General features: G+C 36.1%; 1 protein-coding gene across 1 annotated transcript; it reads right to left on the reverse strand.

The window, feature by feature from the left end:
- Positions 1–20,154: 20,154 nt before the first annotated feature.
- Positions 20,155–24,492, reverse strand: LOC106071429 (mucin-2-like). The gene is made up of 3 exons (XM_056009186.1): positions 24,396–24,492; positions 23,394–24,180; positions 20,155–23,146 (listed from the first exon to the last, which is right to left on the reverse strand). The coding sequence occupies exons 1-3, from the start codon at positions 24,490–24,492 to the stop codon at positions 20,155–20,157; spliced, it is 3,876 nt and encodes a 1,291-aa protein (XP_055865161.1).
- Between the last annotated feature and the right edge of the window lie 1,934 nt (positions 24,493–26,426).

Raw genomic sequence — 26,426 nt, forward strand, 5'->3', positions numbered from 1 at the left:
CCTTAAATGTCCCTCGCCGAGTTGAGAGTCATTGACTTTTAAGGCTTCACAGACTGCCATGATCTCCGCATCAAAGCTGCAAACACTACCACATGATCCAAAGATTTTGACGGAGTAAGTGCCAAGAGAGTCGATGTAGGCTCTATAGCCTGCTCTTCGAGAATCTATCAATGCCGACCCATCAGTATATGCTTGAAGGCATTAATGGTCTTGAGTGCTAAAATTTGAAGGTTGACCTTTCTCTCCTAAGGTTTAGTGGACCTACATCGGCCGCATTTATTGGGCTTGTCCTAAAGGTTCCACAGACAAATCTTAGTGCTTGGGACTGTATTTTATCAAGTTGTTTAAGAACTGTCCTAAAGCCATAACTTTGCACATGTAGGCTGTAGTCTATCTAAATACAGGGATCGGAGCATGTCTGCTCGGGCTCCCCACTTCGTGGATGCCAGCTTCCGCACATTGCAAAGTTTCCCTGAGGCCCTGAGGCCTTTCTTGCAACTTCCTGGATGTGCTCACACATTTTTACTTTGCAATCTAAAGTTACACCAAGGTACTTGGGTAGCTTTTCGATGCTGAGAGCCACTCCCATAAGGGAGAGCCGGAAAGGTTGCCCGAGAATGCCAGTCCCGAGCGTGAACAGAGAATAGACTGTGTTGGAGGTGTTTATTTCTAGCCTCCATTTTTGTGTGTATGAGCAGAGCGTATGGAGATCTTCTTGTAACACTTTTTGTATAGAGGTTGTGCTCCTTCCGGATTTCCAAAGGACAATATCATCAGCATATAGCAGCTTTTGACATTTTAGCTGAGCCGGTAGGTCATTTATGAAGGCCGTGAAAAGGACTCATGATAGAACGGAGCCCTGGGGGAGGCCGTGCTTGAGGGTCATTTCCACTGAGACTTCTCCGTACATCCTTGTTCTTATTGTACGCTCAAGTAATATATCTGTCCCCGCACCCCCACGGCTCTTATCTTATGAAGCAAACCAGGCCGCCATACTTTATCATATGCCTGTTTTAAGTCAATGAAGACTGCGTATGTTCTTTCGGTCCTTTGGAATCCATCTGCTACGCTCTGCACAAAGATGTTGACTTGGTCTATAGCGGACATTCCAGCCCTGAAACCAGCCTGTTCTGGAGCTATAAGACGGGCACTCTCAACTATGTATTCTGTGGTGAATGTTTTTCTTTCACCTTTGTGATAAAACGATGTCAGTCATTATTGCGATATGGTCTAAATGGTCAACAAAAGAAAGTAACATTTTTTTTACATAGCTTCTATCAACTCACTCTGTCTGTCTGATCCAATTTTTGTACTTATTTCTCCTACACCCATTCTCAGATCAAATTAAAACTTTACACAGATGTCTTATTCATGCAGTATTGAGATATATGAAAGTGATTTTCGGTTCTTCCACTTAGATACGCTTTTTTTAAAGGTTTTAATATAGCCTCCCCTCCCCCTTATATATATATATATATATATATATATATATATTTAGCACATTAATGAAATGAAATAACATGTGTCTGAATGAGAGATTTGTAAGAGTTTATAAATAGATCAACATTAATAAATATGTTTTATTCCTCATCATACATGTTACTTCCTTGACAGACAGTTGACTTACAATGTAAGCATTCTATTTAGCCACCAAATTCTGATGCGCTCGCATAAAAAAGCACGCTAATAAAATATGTTTGATATGAAATTCTTTCTATCTGATTATCAACTCTACAATTATCATCGTATCAACTTCGAAACAACCTCTCTGTTATCTAGTTATCAACTCTACTGATATCCATTTATCAACCACTATACTTTCTAGATATTAACCTCTCTCTTTGGCATCTGATAGAAATCCTCTTCTCTGGGTTTAGCTTAAATAAAAAACGTCTATGAACCCATGTACACAAACAAGTGTTTACAATCAATTGTTGTTTTAAAATGCTTTGTTATTCCCTGTAGCATTCGCTTAAATTTAATACACAAAAGGTCACAAAGACCGTGTTGTTCCTGAACCAATCAATGCTCCACACAAATGTAATTCTAGATTGGAGAGAACAAAAGTGATCAATTTGTTCTTGCTATGGAGCCATCACGCGAGTTCTAGCGTAGGCTTAAGTTTCAGTATTCAATTAATGAGCTCAGCGTTTTAGAGCTACAAAAAAAAAATGTTCTGTGGTCTGGATGTGTACACTTTGATCATTTGCTTGTGGTCTGGATGTGTACACTTTGATCATTTGCTTGTGGTCTGGATGTGTACACTTTGATCATTTGCTTGTGGTCTGGATGTGTACACTTTGATCATTTGCTTGTGGTCTGGATGTGTACACTTTGATCATTTGCTTGTGGTCTGGATGTGTACACTTTGATCATTTGCTTGTATTCTGGATGTGTACACTTTGTTCATTTGCTTGTGGTCTGGATGTGTACACTTTGATCATTTGCTTGTGGTCTGGATGTGTATACTTTGATCATTTGGTTGTGGTCTGGATGTGTACACTTTGATCATTAACTTGTGGTCTGGATGTGTACACTTTGATCATTTGCTTGTGGTCTGGATGTGTACACTTTGATCATTTGCTTGTGGTCTGGATGTGTACACTTTGATCATTTGCTTGTGGTCTGGATGTGTACACTTTGATCATTTGCTTGTGGTCTGGATGTGTACACTTTGATCATTTGCTTGTATTCTGGATGTGTACACTTTGATCATTTGCTTGTATTCTGGATGTGTACACTTTGATCATTTGCTTGTGGTCTGGATGTGTACACTTTGATCATTTGCTTGTATTCTGGATGTGTACACTTTGATCATTTGCTTGTGTTCTGGATGTGCACACTTTGATCATTTGCTTGTGTTCTGGATGTGCACACTTTGATCATTTGCTTGTGGTCTGGATATGTACACTTTGATCATTTGCTTGTGGTCTGGATGTGTACACTTTGATCATTTGCTTGTGTTCACGTCAGCACGAAAAGATTATAAAAAATGAATGCTAAATAATGTGACATTGATAATACATAGTCACCTAAATATACTGACGCGTTATTGGTGACTAAGAAGCCAAATGTTATACATGAACAGATAGCTAAATCGTTATACATGACCAAGCGGCCTATTGTTATATATGCTAATGCAGACAAATGTTATATATGAGAAAGCAGCCAAAGTGTTGCGTTTTATTAAAAAAAAAAGAAGTCAATATCTCAAACCTATTGAAAGAAGCGAGAAACTTTTCAACGTGACTTCTCCCACACCGAATCTTAGATCAAGCTAAAATGTTGCAGTTATTTCTTTTACATAACAACACAAGAATAAACAAAAATAAGCAATCAGTAAATTAACTATTGGTAATTAATTATTTTGTTTGGTATGTTGAACAAGGGAAAGATATCGTACTTGACAGATGCGGTGGTATAAGCTGAACTAGTCCCATTGAGGACTCGAGCCATGATTGAACTTTTTGAAAAATGCAATTTGAAAAACGATCATTTAAACATTCACAAGATACCCCCTTCTTCACTCCCCCTTTCCCAACTGGTCCAGACACATGATAGGGGCATAGCGCATTGAGAAAGCTAAAAGCTAAACAAAAACATTTCGTAAAAAAATATTTCTAATCGCACAGATTTATTATGTACGATCGTTTGTATGTATAATTACATGACTGATCCAAAGTAATTGATACAATTACACTTAATATAAGCTTTGTTTTTAAAAAAGTTATACCTATTTACAAGCGTTAGTGATGCACAGTTCACTTGTGAATCTCTATTTACACTGACTACTTATTTTTTCTGTTCTTAGCTAAACATAGCGCTATGCTTTCAATTTATGACTTACAACTGTTTGTTATTATTCTGTCATCTGCTAGGAATACATACGTATATGCATATGTATACACCTTATGTAATAACAAAGATTGCTTTGTATATGAAATGATTTAATAGTTGCCAGTCTGCCTGTATCATACATTGCTATTTTCTTCCTTGTAATGTATTAGTTGATGATTTTATCTTGGTTTCAGTTTTTTTCTTACTTTATCTTCTCATATATTTCTTCGCCTTACTAAACTTGATATATTAGAAAATCTGGACTAAGTCTAAACTAGCTCCCCCCCCTTTTTTTTTCAGACACAAGTAATGTAAGGTAAAAAAAAAAACAAAGTTCCATCACCCCGTAAATCACAATGTAATAAATAAATGAAACCTGCCAGGAGTAATCTCCTATGACGACGCAAGCAATAAATCAAAGGCATAAAAAAAGTATAAGTGTTTTTCTACTCATATTGAAGACATCATTAACAACTAAGTTTGGCAAGTACTATTATTAGAAATGATGTGTTACCAAATAGCATGCTTAGTTGCTAGCACACGCACACACACACACACACGCGCGCGAAAACATGAAAATTCGAATGTAAACGCAGAGAATAGCACATCCCAACATGGGGCGGAGAACACAACATATGAGATATTTGGGTTGGGGACATAGATCAGGCAAGCTTTGTTAAGTCAATAGTTTTCCTACAACTGCCCATGGTACGTATTCTGCTCTGAATTCTTGTAAAGAAAGATGTAATGAAATGAATTCTAAGGACGTTTACAATTCACTAGGAAATATTGCAATAAACAGCCAACATCAATGCGTTGTAATGTGTAACAAATTATTTGGTAGTTTTGTAATATACTTACTGTCAGGTTCTTGTGTTCTTGTATTTATCAAACTATTGTTATATGTTTCAAATGTGAATATTTATTAATATTAAATATTAATTCAATTTGTGTTATTGTTATTATTTTCTGAACTTATATTATTTTGGCTCAAGTTCAGCCTGACAAGCACATCATACACATATAGTTGTAGATAAACTAATCAACTAAGCGTATGATGTAAATAACAATAAAATTTATTTTAGTGATATGACTGATCCATGATGAATGATAACAATAGTATGAAATATCAATATGTAATAATATGTAATCTAAAATGATCCAGTTAGTCTCTTTAGATAAAGAACATTCAAATAATTATGAAATACATAGTATATTACCTTAACTATAATAGGTAGTTCAATGGATCACATAGACCTTAAATCTCAAAACAACAACTGGTAATATATGTAGATCTAGACTCTAGATCAGGGACTGTTCACTGACAACAATTCCAAAAATAAAAGTTCATAGTTGACACTATAACATCAGGTCTGACCACTACAACCCGCAGTCTGGAATCTTGAACCTCAGACTCATGTAAAAATCAACTTGCACACCAGACGACCAACTGAGAGGAAGACCTCAATCCTTAAAGTTGTACTCTCAATATAGAACTGAGACTGGAAAACCAATTCTTGACACTGAGACTTGACACTGAGTCTAACAAATACTTGACACCAAGCTAAGATCACTACCTAGACTTGTCGCTAAAACTTGAAATAGAGTCTTGAACTGAGACTAAGACCAAAACTTAGACTTGACACTAAAACCCTAAAGAAGATAAAAGAAAGGATTCTTCTAATCATCTAGATCTAGTCTAATTATAGACTTACAAATACGAACGAATTAAAATAGAAAAACTATACAATGAAAAATAAAACTCACCCTAAACAGAGGTCAAGATAATCCAACAAGAAAATGTCCAAGGCAAATGTTAAGGCTATCCAATAACAAAAACCAAGGAGAAATTCCAGAGCTCTCAAAACACGTCTATCTGTACCAACGTACAAAACAATGGAGAGACTGTACTAGACGATAAATGACGCAAATCACACACACACTAAATTTACGTCACTAGAAGTTATGACAAGCAACAAAATCTCAGTCCCTTAGTCTACAATGAAAAATATAAATAGTGTAATGACGTCATCAATATAGTGATCAACGCCGCACTATCAATTAGAGAAATAATTCTACTATACAGTTACATAGATAACTGCGACACTTACATACAAATACATGTATATATGCACCTACACATGCACTTAAACATGTACCTATTCATGCACACACATGCATAGACCAGTGCATAAACTAGATGTTACAAAGATTTATACGCATACGCTAGCCCTCATCTACGTATAACCATACCTACACATAGGATACAAACATACATTCATAATTTCATACATAATAATGGCATCGTCTTCGATTCCGAACATTAAGGATGACTGCAGTATTTCACCCAGTTACGACCTTCATATTTTGTCAAATCTAAGGCAGACAAAACCGTTGTGGTCACAATACCTAGATAATCTACACATTAACGGATTTTGTACTATAACGGTAACATATATATGTAGTTAGCTAGTTAGCAAGTTAGCTAGTTAGTAAGTTAGCTAGTTAGTAAGTTAGCTAAATAGTAAGTTAGCTAAATAGTAAGTTAGCTAGTTAGCAAGTTAGCTTACTTAGTAAGTTAGCTAGTTAGTAAGTTAGCTAGTTAGTAAGTTAGCTAGTTAGTAAGTTAGCTAGTTATTAAGTTAGCTAGTAAATAAGTTAACTATGTGAGCATATTGTTGAAGAGTATGTCAACGTGAATGTGTACAATTTATTGCAAGGAGTTTGAATCTTCAGCGTCATGAAATATTTGTGATCCACAGTGTCCATAGCCATCAAGATAACATTTACAAGGTTACAAAGACAGTTTGTGTGGAAACACAAACTCAAAATCGTTCCCCGAAGTGGTCCACCCAGGGAGGTAAAATGAAGGTTTCAATATTTTCAGAAAGAACATCAGAATGAAAATGTATCAAAGACAAATGACAGAGAAGAATGAAGAAAGAAGGTTGACAGATCTTGTGAGGTGCCCCAGCAGTGCAAAGGATAGGTGAAAGTGAATGTGAAGTTACATGTGAACCTGGCCTAACTGATGTCTTATAATGAATATCTAATTGATCTAATTGTTTTGTAAATGGTCAATCTCTTATTCCTCAAGAAAAAACATTTCCGTAAAAAAAATTCATTTATTTTCATAGCCATAATGCAGCGCTTCAGTTCAAGCAATATTTGAAAAACTACTTATTAGTTGTCTTTTTTTTATTATGTCCAACGTATTAATGTACTAAATAGATTTTTTCTCTTTAAAATAAAAAGTTTTTGTGTGTAAATGTAGTAATTTGTATAACAGAACTTACTAAATTTAGCTATACAAATGTAAAAAAAAATATTTATTTACAAAAAATCTAATACCGTTTGCATAAATGTAATAAAAATATGGTAAATAGTAATTTCCCCTACTAAAGAGCCTCCCGTGTTTGTTACTATTAATAGTCAATAGTTGTAAAAGTGATGTATTTTTATGAAAAATTGCTTACATAAGTGATTTAAAAAGTAGCCGTTGCATCAGAACTTTGAGTGGTCTAATATATTATGTCGGATTTTCACTATCTTTTCTAGTTTACGAGATCTAAACGGGACGGACGGACGGAAAGACATTCCACACAAAACTTTCGGGGCCGCTAATAACTAAATTTCTGTATAACAATTTGTATGAGTTTTCATTGTTTAATGGTGGGAGAAATTGGTTTTCATAACATTATGATGTCCTATTTTGTGTTACTAATATAAACTTTCTCAATCTAAAAAAAAAACATTTGGAATAAGAAAGACTTTTTTTACAATTGAAAATCATTGTGACATTTAGCAAACAAAATTTGAATGGTCATCTTGACATTTAGCAAACAAAATTAAAATGGTAATCTTGACATTTAGCAAACAAAATTAAAATGGTAATCTTGACATTTAGCAAACAAAATTAAAATGGTAATCTTGACATTTAGCAAACAAAATTAGAATGGTCTGACCTGTAGCAAACTAAATATGAAAGCTAATCTTGACATTTAGAAAACTAAAATAGAAAGTTCATTTTGGCATTTAAACTTAAATATAAAGGTCATCTTGACATTCAAATCAAATAGAGAGGTCATCTTGACATTTAGCAAACTAAAATAAAATGGTTTATTAAGGTGGAGATGCTATTGTGTTTCTTTTTACTTTGTTTGTCTCATAAAAACAAAAAACAAAATCAAAGTCTAGAACATTTAATTTCAATTCAAGTCATAGCGCTTCAAATAGCAGCTTGTGTTTTGACAGTCACCTGCAGCTTGCACGGACTTGTTACTATTGATTGCAGATCACTAACCAAAGTAACGGGGGTTCTATCAGATGTTGAGTGTAACATTTACCGGCTACAGTATTGAAATGTGCGTGTGTTTGGGTAATTGTGTGCGCGGTTAAAGTTTAGGGAAGATAAATTGAATGTATTGAACGTCGTTAAAAAAAAAATCAATTTTACAAAAATTTGAACCAACGTGTGGGCTGCGTCCGTAAATTTGCCGAGTGACATGAAAATTGTTACCTCAAGTTAATCAAGTACCGTTTAGTATAAACAATGACACGTCGGCTCGCAGAATTATTTTCTATATTATAGTTGCATATTTCATAAATGTTTTGTTTAATTATAGACATGTGCATACCTATATGTTACCTATCGCTGCCCCTCTTGCGAGCTGTAGTGTGAACATTTCTATTCATACTTAATTATATTCATCAATACGAAAACCAAACTTATTTCGTGAATGATGCCGGTATATTAACTAACCCTGTCCGTCAGTCTGTCTCTTCAATAAGATTTTTACACGCTATTTCTCCGATCAAGCTTAAAGTTTGCATAATTATTTCTATTAACTGATAACACAAAAAGGAAAAAAAATTAATAAACCAATTAGTTAATTATTGGTAATTTATTATTTTGTTTGGTATCTCGAACAATGGAAAGAACTATTTACTACAACTTCACTTTCTGTAAGCTTTTTTTTAAAAAGTATTTTTTATGTTTTTCTTGTTGAAATGTTCCCGCGAGAGATGGACCGACAGGCAACAAAAGCACAATAGAGGCCCTGTTTGTTGAAAAGCAAAATTTTAAAAAATTCTTAAAAAACTCGCCCAGTTGTGAACTATGGACTTAGGGCTTCATAGAAACATTAAGATCCAACACTTTTCAAAGTCCTAGCAACGTAGGTGTCAGAAGAGCACTAAATAAGAGCACTAAATAAGAGCACTAAATAAGAGCAATAAATAGTGTCACTTTGATTTGCTTACAGCACTTCACTAAGACATTTCTTCGCAAACAAGAACAAGTTTTAATGAATCCATTGGCATAATTAAACATTTGCGCACCATCTTATTGTAGATTGATCTATTATGAAACTATGGAAGAAAAATAATGAAATTAAATTTGTCCATGTATAATTCATTAGTTATTGTATTTTAAAGGCTTTATAAATTGTTTACACATTATCTTATCTTATATAATACAGACGTTACTTCAAAAAAGAAGATGATTACGTCCTACGCGTCATGCATTTAGTCATGCATATTAACCAATGACTAGCATTTGTCCTAGCATATGGGACGAGGAATGTGCCTTTATCTTTGTGTCTTTCAGAGTATTTTATTAACCTTTGTTTTTGTATTTGAAGATTATGGTTCAGTGTTTTATGTATAATTGCTACTTTACTTTTGAGCCTTCTGTCCTGAAGGCTTTCTAAATTTAGTGATTTTACTAAAGGTGTTACTCTAGTCAAATGTGAATATTCGTTTGTTATGAATCGCACTGCTCTATTTTGTGTCTGTTCTAGTTACTTAATGTTTTTTTGAGTTGAGGGGTCCCAAACGGAGGATGCATATTCTATTATTGTCCTAACCAAGGTTAAATAACATTTTAGTTTTATGTTCTTATTTGATTTATAGAAATTTCTTTTAATAAATCCTAATGCTTTGATTTTTTTGTAGTTTCATCAATATGTGGATTCCATGACAGTTTTTCATTTATTATAACACCTAGGTATTTTGCGTTTTTAGTCTGTGTTACTGGTTTGCCATGAATAAGATAAGTGGAATTAATTTGTTTTAGTTTTTTTGTTACTCTTAACAACTGACATTTTTCTGGGTGGAAAGACATGCTCCAATTTGATTCCCATTTCTGTAATTCATCTAATTCTCTTTGTAAAATATCTATGTCTTGTGTTGTTTTTATTGTTCTATATATTATGCAATCGTCTGCAAATAATCTGACTTTTGTTCCTGAAGTAATGCAATTTGGTAAATCATTTATGTAAATTAAAAATAGTAGTGGACCCAAGACTGTTCCTTGAGGTACACCTGAGTTTACTGTTATCGGTGTTGATTTAGAGCCATTTATTATTAGAGTTTGTTCTCTCCCTATCAGAAAATCTTTAATCTAAATTGATGCAGTGGACCATTAATGCCGAAATATTTTAATTTTTTAAGCAAACTATGGTGGTAAACTTTGTCAAAAGCCTTAGAAAAATCTAGTAAGATAGCATCTATTTGTTCACTATTATCTAAACCTTTTGAAAAATCATCAATTAGTCCTATTAGTTGTGTTTCACATGATCTATATTTCCTAAAGCCATGTTGGTATTGTGTGAGGACATTATGTTTGTCTAAGTGGTTTATGATGTTGCTACATATTATGTGTTCTAGGATTTTACATGTGATGCTGGTTAGTGATACTGGTCTGTAGTTTCCTGGGTCAGATTTTTCTCCTTTTTTAAATAGGGGGGTGACATTAGCTTCTTTCCAGTCCTTTGGTACTCTGCTCTGGTTAAGTGAAGCCTGAAAGAGTATTTTGAACACTGGAGCTAGCTCATTGCTTAGTTCTTTGAGTAATCTAGCTGGAATACCATCAGGTCCAGAAGCTTTATTTGGTTTGGTGTTGGCTAATTGTTTTTGAATTCCATTTTCTTGTACTACTATATCTTCTATGTTGTCTACTTGGTTCAAATTCAGTAATATGTCTTTGTCTCCTGGGGCTGAGAATGCTGATGCAAAGTATTTGTTTAGGATGTTTGCTTTAGTTTCATTATCATTATGTATTATGTTATGTTCATCTTTTAATGGCGCTATGCCTGTTGTTTCCATTTTCTTAGACTTAATGTATGACCATAGGTTTTTGTTGTTATCTTTAGATATTACATTGTTTATGTATTCACTCTGCAGCTGTCTGCTTACTTTTAGGGTTAAGTGTTTAATTTTTATATACTTTTTGTAAACTCTTTCTGCATTAGTTTCTTTAAATTTTCTATATAGGTTTTCCTTCTGTTTACAAAGCTTCTTTAGTCTATTATTAAACCAGCATTTATTTATTTTGTTTGATGTGTATTTAGTTGGTATATGATTTTCTATAATGCTTTTAAGATGGTTTTTAAGGAAATTCCAGAGGTCATCGACTGGTTGGTTAATGTCTTTTTCTAATAAGAATGTTTGTTGAAATTTTAATGCAGCTTGGTGTAGTTGTGTTAGGTTACATTTATTCCAGAGTAAGATTTTTCTTTTGGGTTTTGTATTGGCTACTGCTTTTATTTGACTGTGTATTTTTATGATCTCATGGTCTGATAGACCAGGGATAATATCATAATCAACTACTAATCCAGGTCTGTTGGTTTAGAAGAGATCTAATGTGTTGTTTAATCTAGTTGGCTTTTTAATGATTTGATCTAAACTTAGGTTGTGTAAAGTTTCTATGAAAAGCTCATTTATGTCCTTAAGGTTTTGGTGTTTATCTATGGTTAGTGTTTTCCAATTTATATCAGGTAGGTTGAAATCACACATAATCCAAAAAAACTGCATTTTTATTTGTCTCTTTAAGTGTAGTAATCTGATTACATAGTTCCTGCATGTATTCTAAACTAGAATTTGGTGGTCTATAAATGCTGCCTATTATTAGGGATGTTGAGGTGGTATTAATTTTACAAAATGTTGATTCTATATTTTTTGAGTTAGGTAAGGTAATTTCTTCTGCTATAAGAGTGTTTTTTATTGCTAAAAGAACTCCTCCATGATTATCAGCCCTATCTTTTCTAAAAATTTCATAATTACTATTGAAAATTTCTGCATTATAAATTTCAGGATGTAGCCAAGTTTCTGTGCCTGCAATTATGTTTGGTTTCTCACATTCTAATAAAATTTCTAAGTCTGCTGTTTTGTTCCTAATGCTTTGAAAATTTATTACTAAGGTTTTAAGGTATTTTGGTGTTACTTCTTTAGTAGGTTTGTTTAGTGAGGCTGTTGTATTAATTTTAGTAGATTTAGGTTTAACAGGAGTGGATCTGGCTAGTGGTTGGTGAGTTTGGTTTGGGATGGTGTTTAGGATGTTGTATGGGTTAGAAGTGTCTGCATCAAAGGAATCAAACAGTCCTGATGGTACACAATGCCATGATGCATCTTTGTTGCCTAAGGCATAATACACAGGTGTTTTCATATGGAGACATGATGCATGGTACCATTCATCGCAGGTGTCACATTGAATGGCTTTCTGTTTCATGGTGCATACTTTTTTGCAGATGTTGCATCTATCTTTAGATCTAGGCCCTGGATTTGACTCTACATCTCCTGCTATTAATATTAACAGTGATAGGTATTTATTTCTGCTGTGTCTGATTGAGAACTTCCATTTGTGATGGGTAATCTTCTTTAGTGTTATGGATGTGTATGTTAGGTTATTTTTGAAGTTGCTTTGATCTAAAGTGTGATGATTGATTATGACTGTTGTTTCCTTTTTAAGTTTAGTGTTGACTAAGGTAGATCTGGTTCTGTGTTCAGCTAGTGTGTATTTAGTAATTATTAGGATAAATAGCCAGAGCAATTTCATGATGACTGTTGTTGATTTTAGTTTTTAAAGGGGTCTAGTCTAAATCTAGTTTAAGGTTTACAATGCCTAAATCTAAATTGAAAGCTAATTTACAATGACAATCAAATCAAATGAAATGGTTTATTAAATTCAAAATATGGACCTAGACTAGATCTAGAAAATCTAGATCTAATTCTAGATCAATATATTTACGTGTATAATTAACTATATAGAATATTACTATTAGTTATTATTAGTAGTATTAGTAGATGATTAGTAGATCTAAAGCCTTAATTAAAGTCTAAGTCTAACACTAGACTGACTAGATCTAAAATAATAATTATAATAATAATAAATAATAGACTAGATCTAGTCCTAAGCAAAGAGTTGTTAATTTGAATTATTTAGTGGAAAAAATGCTGAATTAAGTTAAATATATAATTTAAAGATATTAGTTTATTAGTTAAATAGCTTTTTTAATGAATTTGGTTTGATTTTAATACAACAAAACGAAAAATTTAACTCATCTCTTATAACAGTAAACAGGGAGCAGCCATCTTGCCAAAAGCCTTCTTTTGTCCATTAATTGCATAGACCCGTAGGTGGCTTTTACTTTGTTATTATTTTGCTGGTGAATTATTGCAATGTATTCAAACTTCGAAGTCTACTGTCCCATACCAAAAACATAGGAAATGATCATAACACAGCTTCTCTACTCCTTACTTGCACACACTGAACATGATACCCAGGGCCGGCCCTAACATTTGCGGGGCCCTATGTGAAATGGATTGCGCGCGCCCAGTCAGGGCGGGGATAAGGATAATAAGTGAAAATTAAGATTTTGTATTAGAAAATAAATTCGTCATTGAATTAAATTTTTATTAAATTAAAGCTGACAATGCGTTTTTTTTTTTATAGCGCTTAGGATTGGCGTTTACCATATTGATTGAGACCCCAAAATGACAATTATGTCTATTTAAGGACATTCTTATGAGTTTTCCGGAGAATTTAATAATTTCTTGAGATTGCCAGGATTTGTTCGTATATTTTGCAATTTTAGAAGATTTCCGGAGCTCGAGAAAACAAGGAGACCACGGGAACCCTGTTATAAGTTATAATGGTTTAATTTAAGAATTTACACCTAGAATTAGCGCGGGGCTTATGAAAGTTCGGGGGCCCACTGCGCTTTTTATAGGTTGCAGAGGCTTAAGGCCGGCCCTGATTATATCTGTCTGCCCTACTCGAGGGCTATGACGGTGCTGTTAGCATTGGAGGAAGAAGAATCACTAACTTGCGTTTCGCAGATGACATTGATGGCCTAGCAGGGACATAAGAAGAACTAGCTGACCTGGTGATGCGCATTGACAAGACTTCCGCAGCATATGGTATGCAATTAAATGCCGAAAACAATCAAATTATGACAGGGCTTTAAAAGAGGCATCAGTATTGGAGGTGAAAAGAATAGGGCCAATATTTTGTTTTGTTTTAAGTTTTATTATTTTTCAGTCATTTTGCAGTAAACACTTAAGATATCTTAAAACATAAATACGCAAACAGTAAGCAAAAATTCCCTCATTTACTTGATTTCCCTTTCAGCTGAAGATGTCAACTGGTGGCGTGGAACATAGAAAAAACGATCGATTTTTGGTTTATATTTTAAAATATCACACTGCCACTTTTTTTGTTTGTTTTAAGTGTAAATACATTCAAGTTTTAATGTCAAGAATCTTGTTTAATTTACTTTTATAGCCTGTTTAGTTTAGGAATTTATTTTTTTTGTTAATTTGTATTGATATATTTTTAAATTTTTACGAAATAAGTAATTTCAAAATTTATCATTTATTTAAATTCCAAAAGTGTACTTTGAAAATTTACTTGTCAGATTTATATATATACATATACACACACTTTCACAAACTTAAATTGTAAGAAATGTCAAGTAGGAATTCCACAAGTGACTTGTTTCCGTTGCAATATAGCTGCAAGACAGACGTCTGTTAAATTGGAGGTACTTTGTCTTGCTTGCAGCTTTACTTCGTTCTCCAGCATTGTACCTCAGAATCTTGTTTTCAGTGTTCTCCTGTTTTCTTAAGAAGAGACAGATTAACTTGTACACATTAGGGTGATGACCGTCAATAGACAGCTGCAATGCATGGTGCCATCCCTCCACGGAATTGTTTGTTCGTGGTAGATTGTCCTGTACACGATCTCTAACATTCCATAACCATATCGGAAATCTTGGAGTCACTCTGAGGTTTAGTCACTCGCGACCAATATAGTTGTCCTCCCAATAGTCATACAAATTCCATACAACATCTGGCCAAGGGTCATCTCGATCTTCGCAGTATTTACATCGGCAGGTAGAACAAATGAGATTAAACAAACATTTGGCGAGATAAGTGATCGCCAGCTGAACTAATCCTGACACACCTAAGTTCGCCCTGGTTTGATCAAAGAGAGATGTCGCAGATAATTAAGATTTTTAATTATACTATAACACACATATCGTCATACCTAACCCTTGAACTGGGTTACCATAATTAAAAATCATTATATTATTTTTAGGAGAATGAGATAAAATTGTATGTACTCTCTTTCTCTGCAAATATGGCCTACTTCTTGATCTATTCAACTTCTCAACACAAATACTGCCCAGGACGTTCACTTACATAAATCCGGAACTTTTATACACATCATAGAGAAGTCCGCGCTAGTTTGTCTTACGCTATTTTGTCGGGTCACTGGCTAAAGATGTCGATTGTTGCTCCACAACTGCAAGTTATAGGATACTAGTAATTAGGGGCAAAGAACTCTGTTATGGTTCACTGAGGCCCTGGTTTGTAAAGTCAGTCTTGGGCTACACTGTTGATTGGTGTAGGACGATGTACCATGGCATTCATTTTGAGGCTTCTGTCATCGGGGATGAAGTTGTTGTTTTTTACATGGAGTTTCAATACAACCTCTTCATGACGAGATCTACTGCCGCTGTGTCCTAAACCACTAAACAATAATACCAGCCAGATTACGTCATGAATCTTTATTTTTCTCTTTTGCAAAAGAAGGTCACTTTGATCTCGTGTTTATGCTACAGATTATTTTCCCATCCATTTTGTGTATCTCTTCACGTCCATTCAATGTGTCCTTCCTAAAGTAAGCTCTGATCGATCTGTCATTTTGTCACTGGTCAAGTGTTCATGTCATCAAACTATCGGAAAATTCTTGAATAAATCTTAGAATTTACTTTCTTTAAATTTTGTCCTTTTATTTGAAAGAGCGATAGTTTAGTCCCATCCCATAATAGATAAGTAGTTTAGTTCAGTCCCATAACAGATAGGCAGTTTAGTTCAGATAGATAAATGCTTTATTTTAGATAGATAAGTAGTTTAGTTCAGTCCCATAACAGATAGGCAGTTTAGTTCAGATAGATAAATGCTTTATTTTAGATAGATAAGTAGTTTGGTTCAGATAGATAAAAAGATAAGTTCAGATAGATAAGTAGTTTAGTTCATATAGATAAGTAGTTTAGTTCAGTCCCATATATATATATATATATATATATATATATATATAACATTTTTTTTTTACAAAGCTTATATGAAATCACTACTGTTTTTCCTTTGAAACATTCTATGAAAGCAGAATAAATAAAAAAGATAAACTATTCTCAGAAATGAACACCCTAATGAACTGAGATAAACACCAATGTCTGTTGTATTTTCTGGACAGGTTAATGACGTCATCTTCCCTTACAACAAGTAATTATTTCTTTTCCGGTCAATGTTACGTCAATAGATGACTTTGGACACAGATCTAGACAAACATTGGAACTGTTGACTGTGCTCTAGAGTCTGATGGAACCCTTCCACTTCTCATTTACATTCCTGCTACTCTCCCTTGGGACACCAACCTGGTATGAAGTAACAGATCACAGCCCGATTCAGCTTAACCTTTGACTCAGCGGGGTCATTGTCTTCAAGTGTTTATGCAATCTACCAATGTATTGTAGGAAAGAACCACTTTAAGAACATTGTGTTATTTCCATCTCTGACTTTTCGTGTTAAATAAACACACATTATAAGCCCATCCAAGTCTCAGTATTCTTCCCTCATTGACTTGATTTCCCTTTCAGCTGAAGATGTCAACTGGAGGCGTGGAACATAGAAAAACGATCGATTCTTAGTTTATATTTGAAACTATCATACTGCCAACCTTTTTTATTTGTTTTCAGTGTAAATACATTCAAGTTTTAATGTCAAGAATCTTGTTTAATTTACTTTTATAGCATGCTTAGTTTAGGATTTTTTGTGTGTGTTAATTTGTATTGATATATTTTTAAAGATTTTACTAATTGTTTTATTGTATTTATAGATAGAATTTTGTGACAAATAGTGTCAAGTGAAATGTTTAATTTAGAACAGGTAGAAAGACCAGGGAAGTTCATGTATGTTTTGTACATCAATGTTGAGACTGAAGTCTTGACTCATTCGGAAGTCTCTTTATTTTAGCGCAGTGTTAGCAAATTATGTCGTTACAGACCTTGCCAACTATGAATTCTATTGGTCATCTCCTCATCTGTTTCTCTAGCCGACAGTTAACGTGGCTATCTTGTGGTCAGCACATTGCCAACCTGCTCTACTTCCTTAACAGGTTCCCATTAGAGTTGGCTACACTTGAAACTCCCAGTGTTCACCGGGATTCGAACTTGAGAACTCTCGGTTTCGGAATTTAACCACGCCCCAATATTAGTGTTTTATCATATAACAATTCTACTGTTCTATTTATATTGTTACAATTATATTATAACAATTATAATGTTCTATTTATATTGTTACAATTATATTATAACAATTCTTCTGTTCTATTTTTATTGTTACAATTATATTATAACTATTTGTTTTTTCATAGAGTTGGGCAACTTTTTTTTTTTGGAGGGTCTTAAGTTTATTTTAGGGCCATTATACATAGGTTACTGTTCGAGTTAGTACCCAAGGAACATTTATGCAAAGTTTTATTAAGATTGGTGAAAGTGTTTTGATTTCTATTAGGGACATACACCCATCCATACGCCTTACTATCTGAGGACTATGTTTAGACCTAACGCAATGCTTTACTTTTCCTCTGTTCAATTTAACGCTCCACGAAATCATTTTTTTTTAGCCGTCAAACTATTGCAGAAGATTTCCGACGTCATAGTCGACCAAGCATCTGTTTGTTCTGGTCAGCTAAATATCTTAGAAACCAGTAAAAGTCACGTAAGTGTCTTCTGGTATAAAGAGGAAAAAAAAGATCCAGTCACTAATAAATGAAATGGTCAATATATTAGGTCAAAGATCTAATCAATACAAGTGGTGACTAGGTTTTTAGACAAGGAAATAATGTGCTCTTGGAAAGAGAAGACAACCGATGAGTAAACGCCTGAAACTGAGTAAACAAAATAGATTGTCGCCCCTATCGGCTGATACGTCCATATGTCCATGAATATGACACTGATCGATTAGTCAGCGCAAAAATAATGAAATGAAAGTGGAGAGATATAACCCAGCTAGAACGCATAGAAGAGGGCGAGACACAGACAGAGAGAGAGAGAAAGAGAGAGAGAAAGAGAGGGAGAAAGAGTGGCAGAGTGAGAGAGAGAGAGGGAGAAAATGTGAGGTAAAGTAATTTGTTGAAAAAAAAACATTAAAAGAGAAATACAGAGATAAGAAAGAGAATCAAAGAGATAATACAATGAAGAAATAAAGAGATAAGAAAGAGAATCAAAGAGATAATACAATGAAGAAATAAAGAGATAAGAAAGAGAATCAAAGAGATAATGCAATGAAGAAATAATAGAGAGATGAAACGAAGGCCGAACAGAAAAGAGAGAAATTTTAAATAGAGAGAGAGCAGGGGAGAATGAAATGCTTGGTTTATGTCTACACCCTTAAGTCCCTACTGAATGATTGCAAACAGTAACAAGTGTTGTTCTTTTCGAGACCTCACGATGTAACCTCTACTGGACATAGGCTATCTATTTCGGTATTAGTGACCGAACTGGGAGACATTAATCCCACAGCTCTAAGATCTAAGTTCACACGGGCACTGGTCAAACATTAAGCTTTTAATCACACGTCCACGCTCTTCGTAGTGGAAGCTACTCAAAAATACAACTGTCCACTAACATCAACCGTTTTCTAGTTACATTGTGATGTCTGCGTTAGGAATTACGTATTACTTTTAATAAGTTATTTCTACCAACTGACTTGATACTATCTGACTACAAGGACCAAGTATGTTACACAGAGACTTCTATCTGACAATTGAATACTAGTGCAGTGACTTCGTACAAAGAGATAACTATGAACCTTGAGGGGCATGGTCTTGGGATTCATAGGGAACTCTCTCTCTCTCTCTCTCTCTTTCTTTCTAATACATATTCTATTTAAATAGAACTTAAAAAACATGAAACTTTGGGGGCTGTGTCATTTCTAAGATAAGTATGATTGATATTCCTAAATAAATACTTTGAGTAAAGAATGTTAGTTTTCTGTTGACATTTTTCGGATCTTCTTTCAGATAGTTACATCCTAGCCAAAACTTTCGACAGGACGCCTTTGGTTGACATCAGAAAGGGTTCAAACACGGGACCATTCAGGCGACAGCCCAAAGTGCATACTACACGATGATTCAGCCATCGATTCTAAGACTAAATACGATATTTCTGATGAGACACAAATCTTATAAAGTTGATGAAGTTATATTGGAAGTAGGCCTATTACATCTGAAACATATTGGTATTACTCTAACTTATAAAAGCGACATTTGTATTTTTTGCGTTACTTCTAGTGACTTAAATAGCACGTTGTCATAGTATTTAGTTTTTTAAGATGACTTTTAGATGGTACTGTTATGACCACTATCTAGTTTCTAAATATCTCTATTTCTTTCTACCATAGTCCATTCGATGTACCCCAAAGCAAGACCAAATGTCAGATATCGGCTCAACTCAGGATGCTATTTCCAGTAGTGAAGACACAGTTTCACCGCCAAGGACCTCATCCTAAAAGCTGGGCCTGTACAAACTAAAGAAAAAGGGAAACAAAAACAACCAAATATAAAAAAATGATATTAAATGAACACTTTTTCTAATGTGCCATTACCTAAGCAGTAATTACATGTATTTTCATTACCTATGTTTGAAAAGAGACTAGGGGTCTACACACAAACTCTGCTTAGGGACTCCTCTTACTTAAATCCGGCCCTGGTAACAACAGTATCATGCGATGATATATCGCTCCCAATTATTCATTTCCATGATAGAGTCATTGACCCAGTCTAGCCTTTAACTCTATTCGCTGACTCCAATCAACATAGTAGCAAGTTTTGGACTAGTGTGATCACACATTGAACCGAAGGTCTTCTGTACCAGAAGGAAATAGCCCCCCTCCCCACCTCAAGGGGCTGATCGTATTTGCTTGTCTCTTTTCCATCAAGTCGAAAATAAATAACAGCTTTCGTTTGTCTTACAATAGAATGGTGGAGTGGTAAAGTGCTTTATCTTTAGTAGGAGGTGTGTTGGCCGAGTGGTAAAGTGTTTTGTCTGAAGTAGAAGGAGTGCTGGTGGAGTGGTAAAGTGTTTTGTCTGAAGTAGAAGGCATGCTGGTCGAGTGGTAAAGTGATTTGTCTGAAGTAGAAGGCGTGCTGGTCGAGTTGTAAAGTGTTTTGTCTGAAGTAGGAAGCGTGCTGGTGGAGTGGTAAAGTGATTTGTCTGAAGTAGAAGGTGTGCTGGTGGAGTTGTAAAGTGATTTGTCTGAAGTAGGAAGCGTGCTGGTGGAGTTGTAAAGTGTTTTGTCTGAAGTAGGAAGCGTGCTGGTGGAGTGGTAAAGTGATTTGTCTGAAGTAGAAGGTGTGCTGGTGGAGTTGTAAAGTGATTTGTCTGAAGTAGGAAGCGTGCTGGTGGAGTTGTAAAGTGTTTTGTCTGTAGTAGGAAGCGTGCTGGTGGAGTGGTAAAGTGATTTGTCTGAAGTAGAAGGTGTGCTGGTGGAGTTGTAAAGTGATTTGTCTGAAGTAAGAAGCGTGCTGGTGGAGTTGTAAAGTGTTTTGTCTGAAGTAGAAGGCGTGCTGGTGGAGTTGTAAAGTGTTTTATCTGAAGTAGGAAGCGTGCTGGTGGAGTGGTAAAGTGATTTGTCTGAAGTAGAAGGTGTGCTGGTGGAGTTGTAAAGTGTTTTGTCTGAAGTAGAAGGCGTGCTGGTCGAGTTGTAATGTGATTTGTCTGAAGTAGGAAGCGTGCTGGTGGAGTGGTAAAGTGATTTGTCTGAAGTAGAAGGTGTGCTGGTGGAGTTGTAAAGTGTTTTGTCTGAAGTAGAAGGTGTGCTGGTCGAGTTGTAAAGTGATTTGTCTGAAGTAGAAGGTGTGCTGGTCAAGTTGTAAAGTGTTTTGTCTGAAGTAGAAGGCGTGCTGGTGGAGTTGTAAAGTGTTTTGTCTGAAGTAAAAGGTGTGCTGGTGGAGTTGTAAAGTGTTTTGTCTGTAGTAGAAGGCGTGCTGGTCGAGTTGTAAAGTGTTTTGTCTGAAGTAGAAGGCGTGCTGGTCGAGTTGTAAAGTGTTTTGTCTGAAGTAGAAGGCGTGCTGGTCGAGTTGTAAAGTGTTTTGTCTGAAGTAGAAGGCGTGCTGGTGGAGTTGTAAAGTGTTTTGTCTGAAGTAGAAGGCGTGCTGGTCGAGTTGTAAAGTGTTTTGTCTGAAGTAGAAGGCGTGCTGGTGGAGTTGTAAAGTGTTTTGTCTGAAGTAGGAGGCGTGCTGGCCGAGTTGTAAAGTGTTTTGTCTGAAGTAGAAGGCGTGCTGGTCGAGTTGTAAAGTGTTTTGTCTGTAGTAGGAAGCGTGCTGGTGGAGTGGTAAAGTGCTTTGTCTGAAGTAGGAAGCGTGCTGGTGGAGTGGTAAAATGCTTTGTCTGAAGTAGGAGGCGTGCTGGTCGAGTTGTAAAGTGTTTTGTCTGTAGTAGGAGGCGTGCTGGCCGAGTTGTAAAGTGCTTTGTCTGTAGTAGGAGGCGTGCTGGTGGAGTGGTAAAATGCTTTGTCTGAAGTAGAAGGCGTGCTGGTCGAGTTGTAAAGTGTTTTGTCTGAAGTAGAAGGCGTGCTGGTCGAGTTGTAAAGTGTTTTGTCTGAAGTAGAAGGCGTGCTGGTCGAGTTGTAAAGTGTTTTGTCTGAAGTAGAAGGAGTGCTGGTGGAGTGGTAAAGTGCTTTGTCTGAAGTAGGAAGCGTGCTGATGGAGTGGTAAAATGCTTTGTCTGAAGTAGGAGGAGTGCTGGTCGAGTTGTAAAGTGTTTTGTCTGTAGTAGGAGGCGTGCTGGCCGAGTTGTAAAGTGCTTTGTCTGTAGTAGGAGGCGTGCTGGTGGAGTGGTAAAATGCTTTGTCTGAAGTAGAAGGCGTGCTGGCCGAGTTGTAAAATGCTTTGTCTGTAGTAGGAGGCGTGCTGGTCGAGTTGTAAAGTGATTTGTCTGTAGTAGGAGGCGTGCTGGCCGAGTTGTAAAGTGATTTGTCTGTAGTAGGAGGCGTGCTGGCCGAGTTGTAAAGTGATTTGTCTGTAGTAGGAGGCGTGCTGGTCGAGTTGTAAAGTGATTTGTCTGTAGTAGGAGGCGTGCTGGTCGAGTTGTAAAGTGATTTGTCTGAAGTAGGAAGCGTGCTGGTCGAGTTGTAAAGTGTTTTGTCTGTAGTAGGAGGCGTGCTGGTCGAGTTGTAAAGTGATTTGTCTGTAGTAGGAGGCGTGCTGGCCGAGTTGTAAAGTGATTTGTCTGTAGTAGGAGGCGTGCTGGTCGAGTTGTAAAGTGATTTGTCTGAAGTAGGAAGCGTGCTGGTCGAGTTGTAAAGTGATTTGTCTGTAGTAGGAGGCGTGCTGGTCGAGTTGTAAAGTGATTTGTCTGAAGTAGGAAGCGTGCTGGTCGAGTTGTAAAGTGTTTTGTCTGTAGTAGGAGGCGTGCTGGTCGAGTTGTAAAGTGATTTGTCTGAAGTAGGAAGCGTGCTGGTCGAGTTGTAAAGTGTTTTGTCTGTAGTAGGAGGCGTGCTGGTCGAGTTGTAAAGTGATTTGTCTGAAGTAGGAAGCGTGCTGGTCGAGTTGTAAAGTGTTTTGTCTGTAGTAGGAGGCGTGCTTGTCGAGTTGTAAAGTGATTTGTCTGTAGTAGGAGGCGTGCTTGTCGAGTTGTAAAGTGTTTTGTCTGAAGTAGGAAGCGTGCTGGTCGAGTTGTAAAGTGTTTTGTCTGTAGTAGGAGGCGTGCTGGTCGAGTTGTAAAGTGATTTGTCTGTAGTAGGAGGCGTGCTGGTCGAGTTGTAAAGTGATTTGTCTGAAGTAGGAGGCGTGCTGGCCGAGTTGTTAAGTGTTTTGTCTATAGTAGGAGGCGTGCTGGTCGAGTTGTAAAGTGATTTATCTGTAGTAGGAGGCGTGCTGGCCGAGTTGTTAAGTGTTTTGTCTATAGTAGGAGGCGTGCTGGTCGAGTTGTAAAGTGTTTTGTCTATAGTAGGAGGCGTGCTGGTCGAGTTGTAAAGTTTTTATCTGTAGTAGGAGGCGTGCTGGCCGAGTTGTTAAGTGTTTTGTCTATAGTAGGAGGCGTGCTGGTCGAGTTGTAAAATGCTTTGTCTGTAGTAGGAGGCGTGCTGGCCGAGTTGTTAAGTGTTTTGTCTATAGTAGGAGGCGTGCTGGTCGAGTTGTAAAGTGTTTTGTCTATAGTAGGAGGTGTGCTGGTCGAGTTGTAAAGTTTTTATCTGTAGTAGGAGGCGTGCTGGCCGAGTTGTTAAGTGTTTTGTCTATAGTAGGAGGCGTGCTGGCCGAGTTGTAAAATGCTTTGTCTGTAGTAGGAGGCGTGCTGGCCGAGTTGTAAAGTGTTTTGTCTGTAGTAGGAGGCGTGCTGGTCGAGTTGTAAAGTGATTTGTCTGTAGTAAGAGGCGTGCTGGCCGAGTTGTAAAGTGTTTTGTCTGTAGTAGGAGGCGTGCTGGTCGAGTTGTAAAGTGTTTTGTCTGTAGTAGGAGGCTTGCTGGTCGAGTTGTAAAGTGATTTGTCTGTAGTAGGAGTCTTGCTGGTCGGTTTGTAAAGTGTTTTGTCTTTAATAGGAGGCTTGCTGGTCGAGTTGTAAAGTGATTTGTCTGTAGTAGGAGGCTTGCTGGTCGAGTTGTAAAGTGTTTTGTCTGTAGTAGGAGGCGTGCTGGCCGAGTTGTAAAGTGTTTTGTCTGTAGTAGGAGGCTTGCTGGTCGAGTTGTAAAGTGTTTTGTCTGTAGTAAGAGGCGTGCTGGCCGAGTTGTAAAGTGTTTTGTCTGTAGTAGGAGGCTTGCTGGCCGAGTTGTAAAGTGTTTTGTCTGTAGTAGGAGGCTTGCTGGTCGAGTTGTAAAGTGTTTTGTCTGTAGTAGGAGGCTTGCTGGTCGAGTTGTAAAGTGTTTTGTCTGTAGTAGGAGGCTTGCTGGTCGAGTTGTAAAGTGTTTTGTCTGTAGTAGGAGGCGTGCTGGCCGAGTTGTAAAGTGTTTTGTCTGTAGTAGGAGGCGTGCTGGCCGAGTCCTTTCGGATTTTAAGGTCTTATCTAAATAATGAATATAGTTTGGAAATGTAAAACAGTTTGTTGTTTTTCTGGCCACATGACACCATCGTTCACCGTCAGTAATCTGTTCTATTTACACCTGCTTACTAGTTACCAAACCACTTATAGTTAATAGTTACTAGTCATTTTACCAAGTAGATGCAATATAGATATCTGTTACTCAACAGTATTGATTTATTTCATGTGTGTTACCCAAGTCTGAGTTTAATGCAAGCTGAGAGTCGTGGCAATCCTTCACTGTCAATCTCAAGGGCACACATCCTTTACTGTCAATCTCAAGGGCACACATCCTTTACTGTCAATCTCAAGGGCACACATCCTTTACTGTCAATCTCAAGGGCACACAACCTTTACTGTCAATCTCAAGGGCACACATCCTTTACTCCTGCCAATGACATTCTTACAAAAAGCCGAGCTACAGATTATGTTGTCTCCCTTGAGACTCCTAAGCTAAACATTTAGTCCGCAATCAGTGAGCCATTGAGGCAGTTTGACCATCCAGCTATCAATAATTTTATTCTTTTCAAACACGTATTTTTACATTTATCAATGAGCAAATAATGGGTTAATTTAGATTTATAATTAGCAATCGAGATGTTTTGTATGATGACTAAATCATTTTAACTCCCAGTGGAGCATACAGCCCCAACAGTAGTTCGTCATCGCACTCAGTTCTGGGTAATTCCCCTCAGTTCTTCCATCCTGCCATCTTTGCTTCTTGGTCTACTGATTTCCTCCATGTTTACCTTGGTCTCCCAGACTTCCCTGTGGGTTCCAGTCTAGGGCTTGTCTTGCAATGGTGTCTGCTTTTCTTGGTATTGTCTGCCCAATCATTGGCGCGATTTATTTTTAGTTCTGTTATGGGGTTTGCTGAGTTTAAGAACTGCTTTCACATAAGTGTTGAAGATTTAGATTTTAGATATAGATATTTATTGTCTTGGGACAACGCTTTTGTCAATTTAGATATAGAATTAGCAATGTAAATTACCTGTAAAGTTGTTATCGAGATATTTTTATCATTGTAAGATATTTTAATCCTTGCATTTTCATCAGGGGAGGTAAGTTTAATGTTACACAAATAAAGTATGACGTATTTTATTTCTAATCTTAAAGATATAAAATAATTTTAAAATCTCTTTAAGGTCTAAATAGAATGAGAGGTATTTATTATTGAACCTGAAAGACACAAAGATCTAAATTTAGACAATTCATGTATCTGCATAGCTAGGGTTCTTTAGTAGTAGCAGTAGTGGTACTATATATATATATAATAGTATAAATACTGAATAATAACAAAAACAAAGGTAAACGTATTGTTTTCGAATGAAAGTAGCGTGTATCTCAGAACACATTTTATTTAGTAATACACATATTTTAAAAACATATTTTTAAAAGAAAATATTAAAAACTGTGCATAGATATTTAAAAAATTGACATTTGACATGTCATGACCTCCATTTGTAATAATTCTCCTGTACTTTTTACTTTTTAATAGTGAATATTTGTAAGAACAATGTATTTATAAAAACACTGCTTACATATTTAATATTTTAAATTCAATTATTCGCTCTCAGAAAAGAAAAAGTAGAACAAAAAGTAGAAGTTGCATCAGAACTTTGAAAGGTCGGATGGCTGCCTGGTCGTGCGGTTTGCCCGCTGGACTGTCGTTTAGATTTATCGATGGTCCCGGGTTCAAACCCTGCCCGCTCCCATCCCCGTCGTCCTGCGGGAGGTTTGGACTAGGAAGTAATTATCTTCAACTCTGAAGGAACATCCGAAACATGTAAAACATTTTACAAACATTTTACAAACAAGGTCTAAAATATTATGATGTCGGCTTTTGAGTATTTTTTCTAGTTTCTGTGATCTAAATAGGACAAAGAGAAGACCACATAAATCTAAAAGCGGCTATTCGGGGGACTCTAAAACAATGATCTATCATCTGGCTAAAGATATAAACAATTTCTCATATTATAAAATACTTCTCTCACCAAAAAGAACAATCTTAGACAAATAATCTAGATTCAAGGGAAACAATTGCTGACCAGTTACAAGATCTTACTTCAAAACTGGAGGCTGCAGCTAGAGCAGTTGGCATGGAGTTATTACGAGATGTTACATACAGTTGAATGGCCAAACATTCAAAGAAGTGGACTCTAGGGTTAAATACAACAAGAGATAGAGGATCAGTAAAATTGTACAAATAAATTTAAGCTCATCAGC

Source organism: Biomphalaria glabrata, chromosome 13 (genome assembly GCF_947242115.1).
Source record: "Biomphalaria glabrata chromosome 13, xgBioGlab47.1, whole genome shotgun sequence".
NCBI classification, from domain to species: domain Eukaryota; kingdom Metazoa; phylum Mollusca; class Gastropoda; family Planorbidae; genus Biomphalaria; species Biomphalaria glabrata.

Bases quoted from the DNA above. Each gene is read 5' to 3' on its own strand.
- LOC106071429 (XM_056009186.1), bottom strand. From the start codon at position 24,492: ATGTGTGCCCTTGAGATTGACAGTAAAGGATGTGTGCCCTTGAGATTG. The intron at 24,181-24,395 runs GTAACACACATG...TATTTAGATAAG, and splicing joins TGCATTAAACTCAGACTTGG to ACCTTAAAATCCGAAAGGAC. The intron at 23,147-23,393 runs GCCTCCTACTAC...CAACTCGACCAG, and splicing joins CTTAACAACTCGGCCAGCAC to CACGCCTCCTACTATAGACA.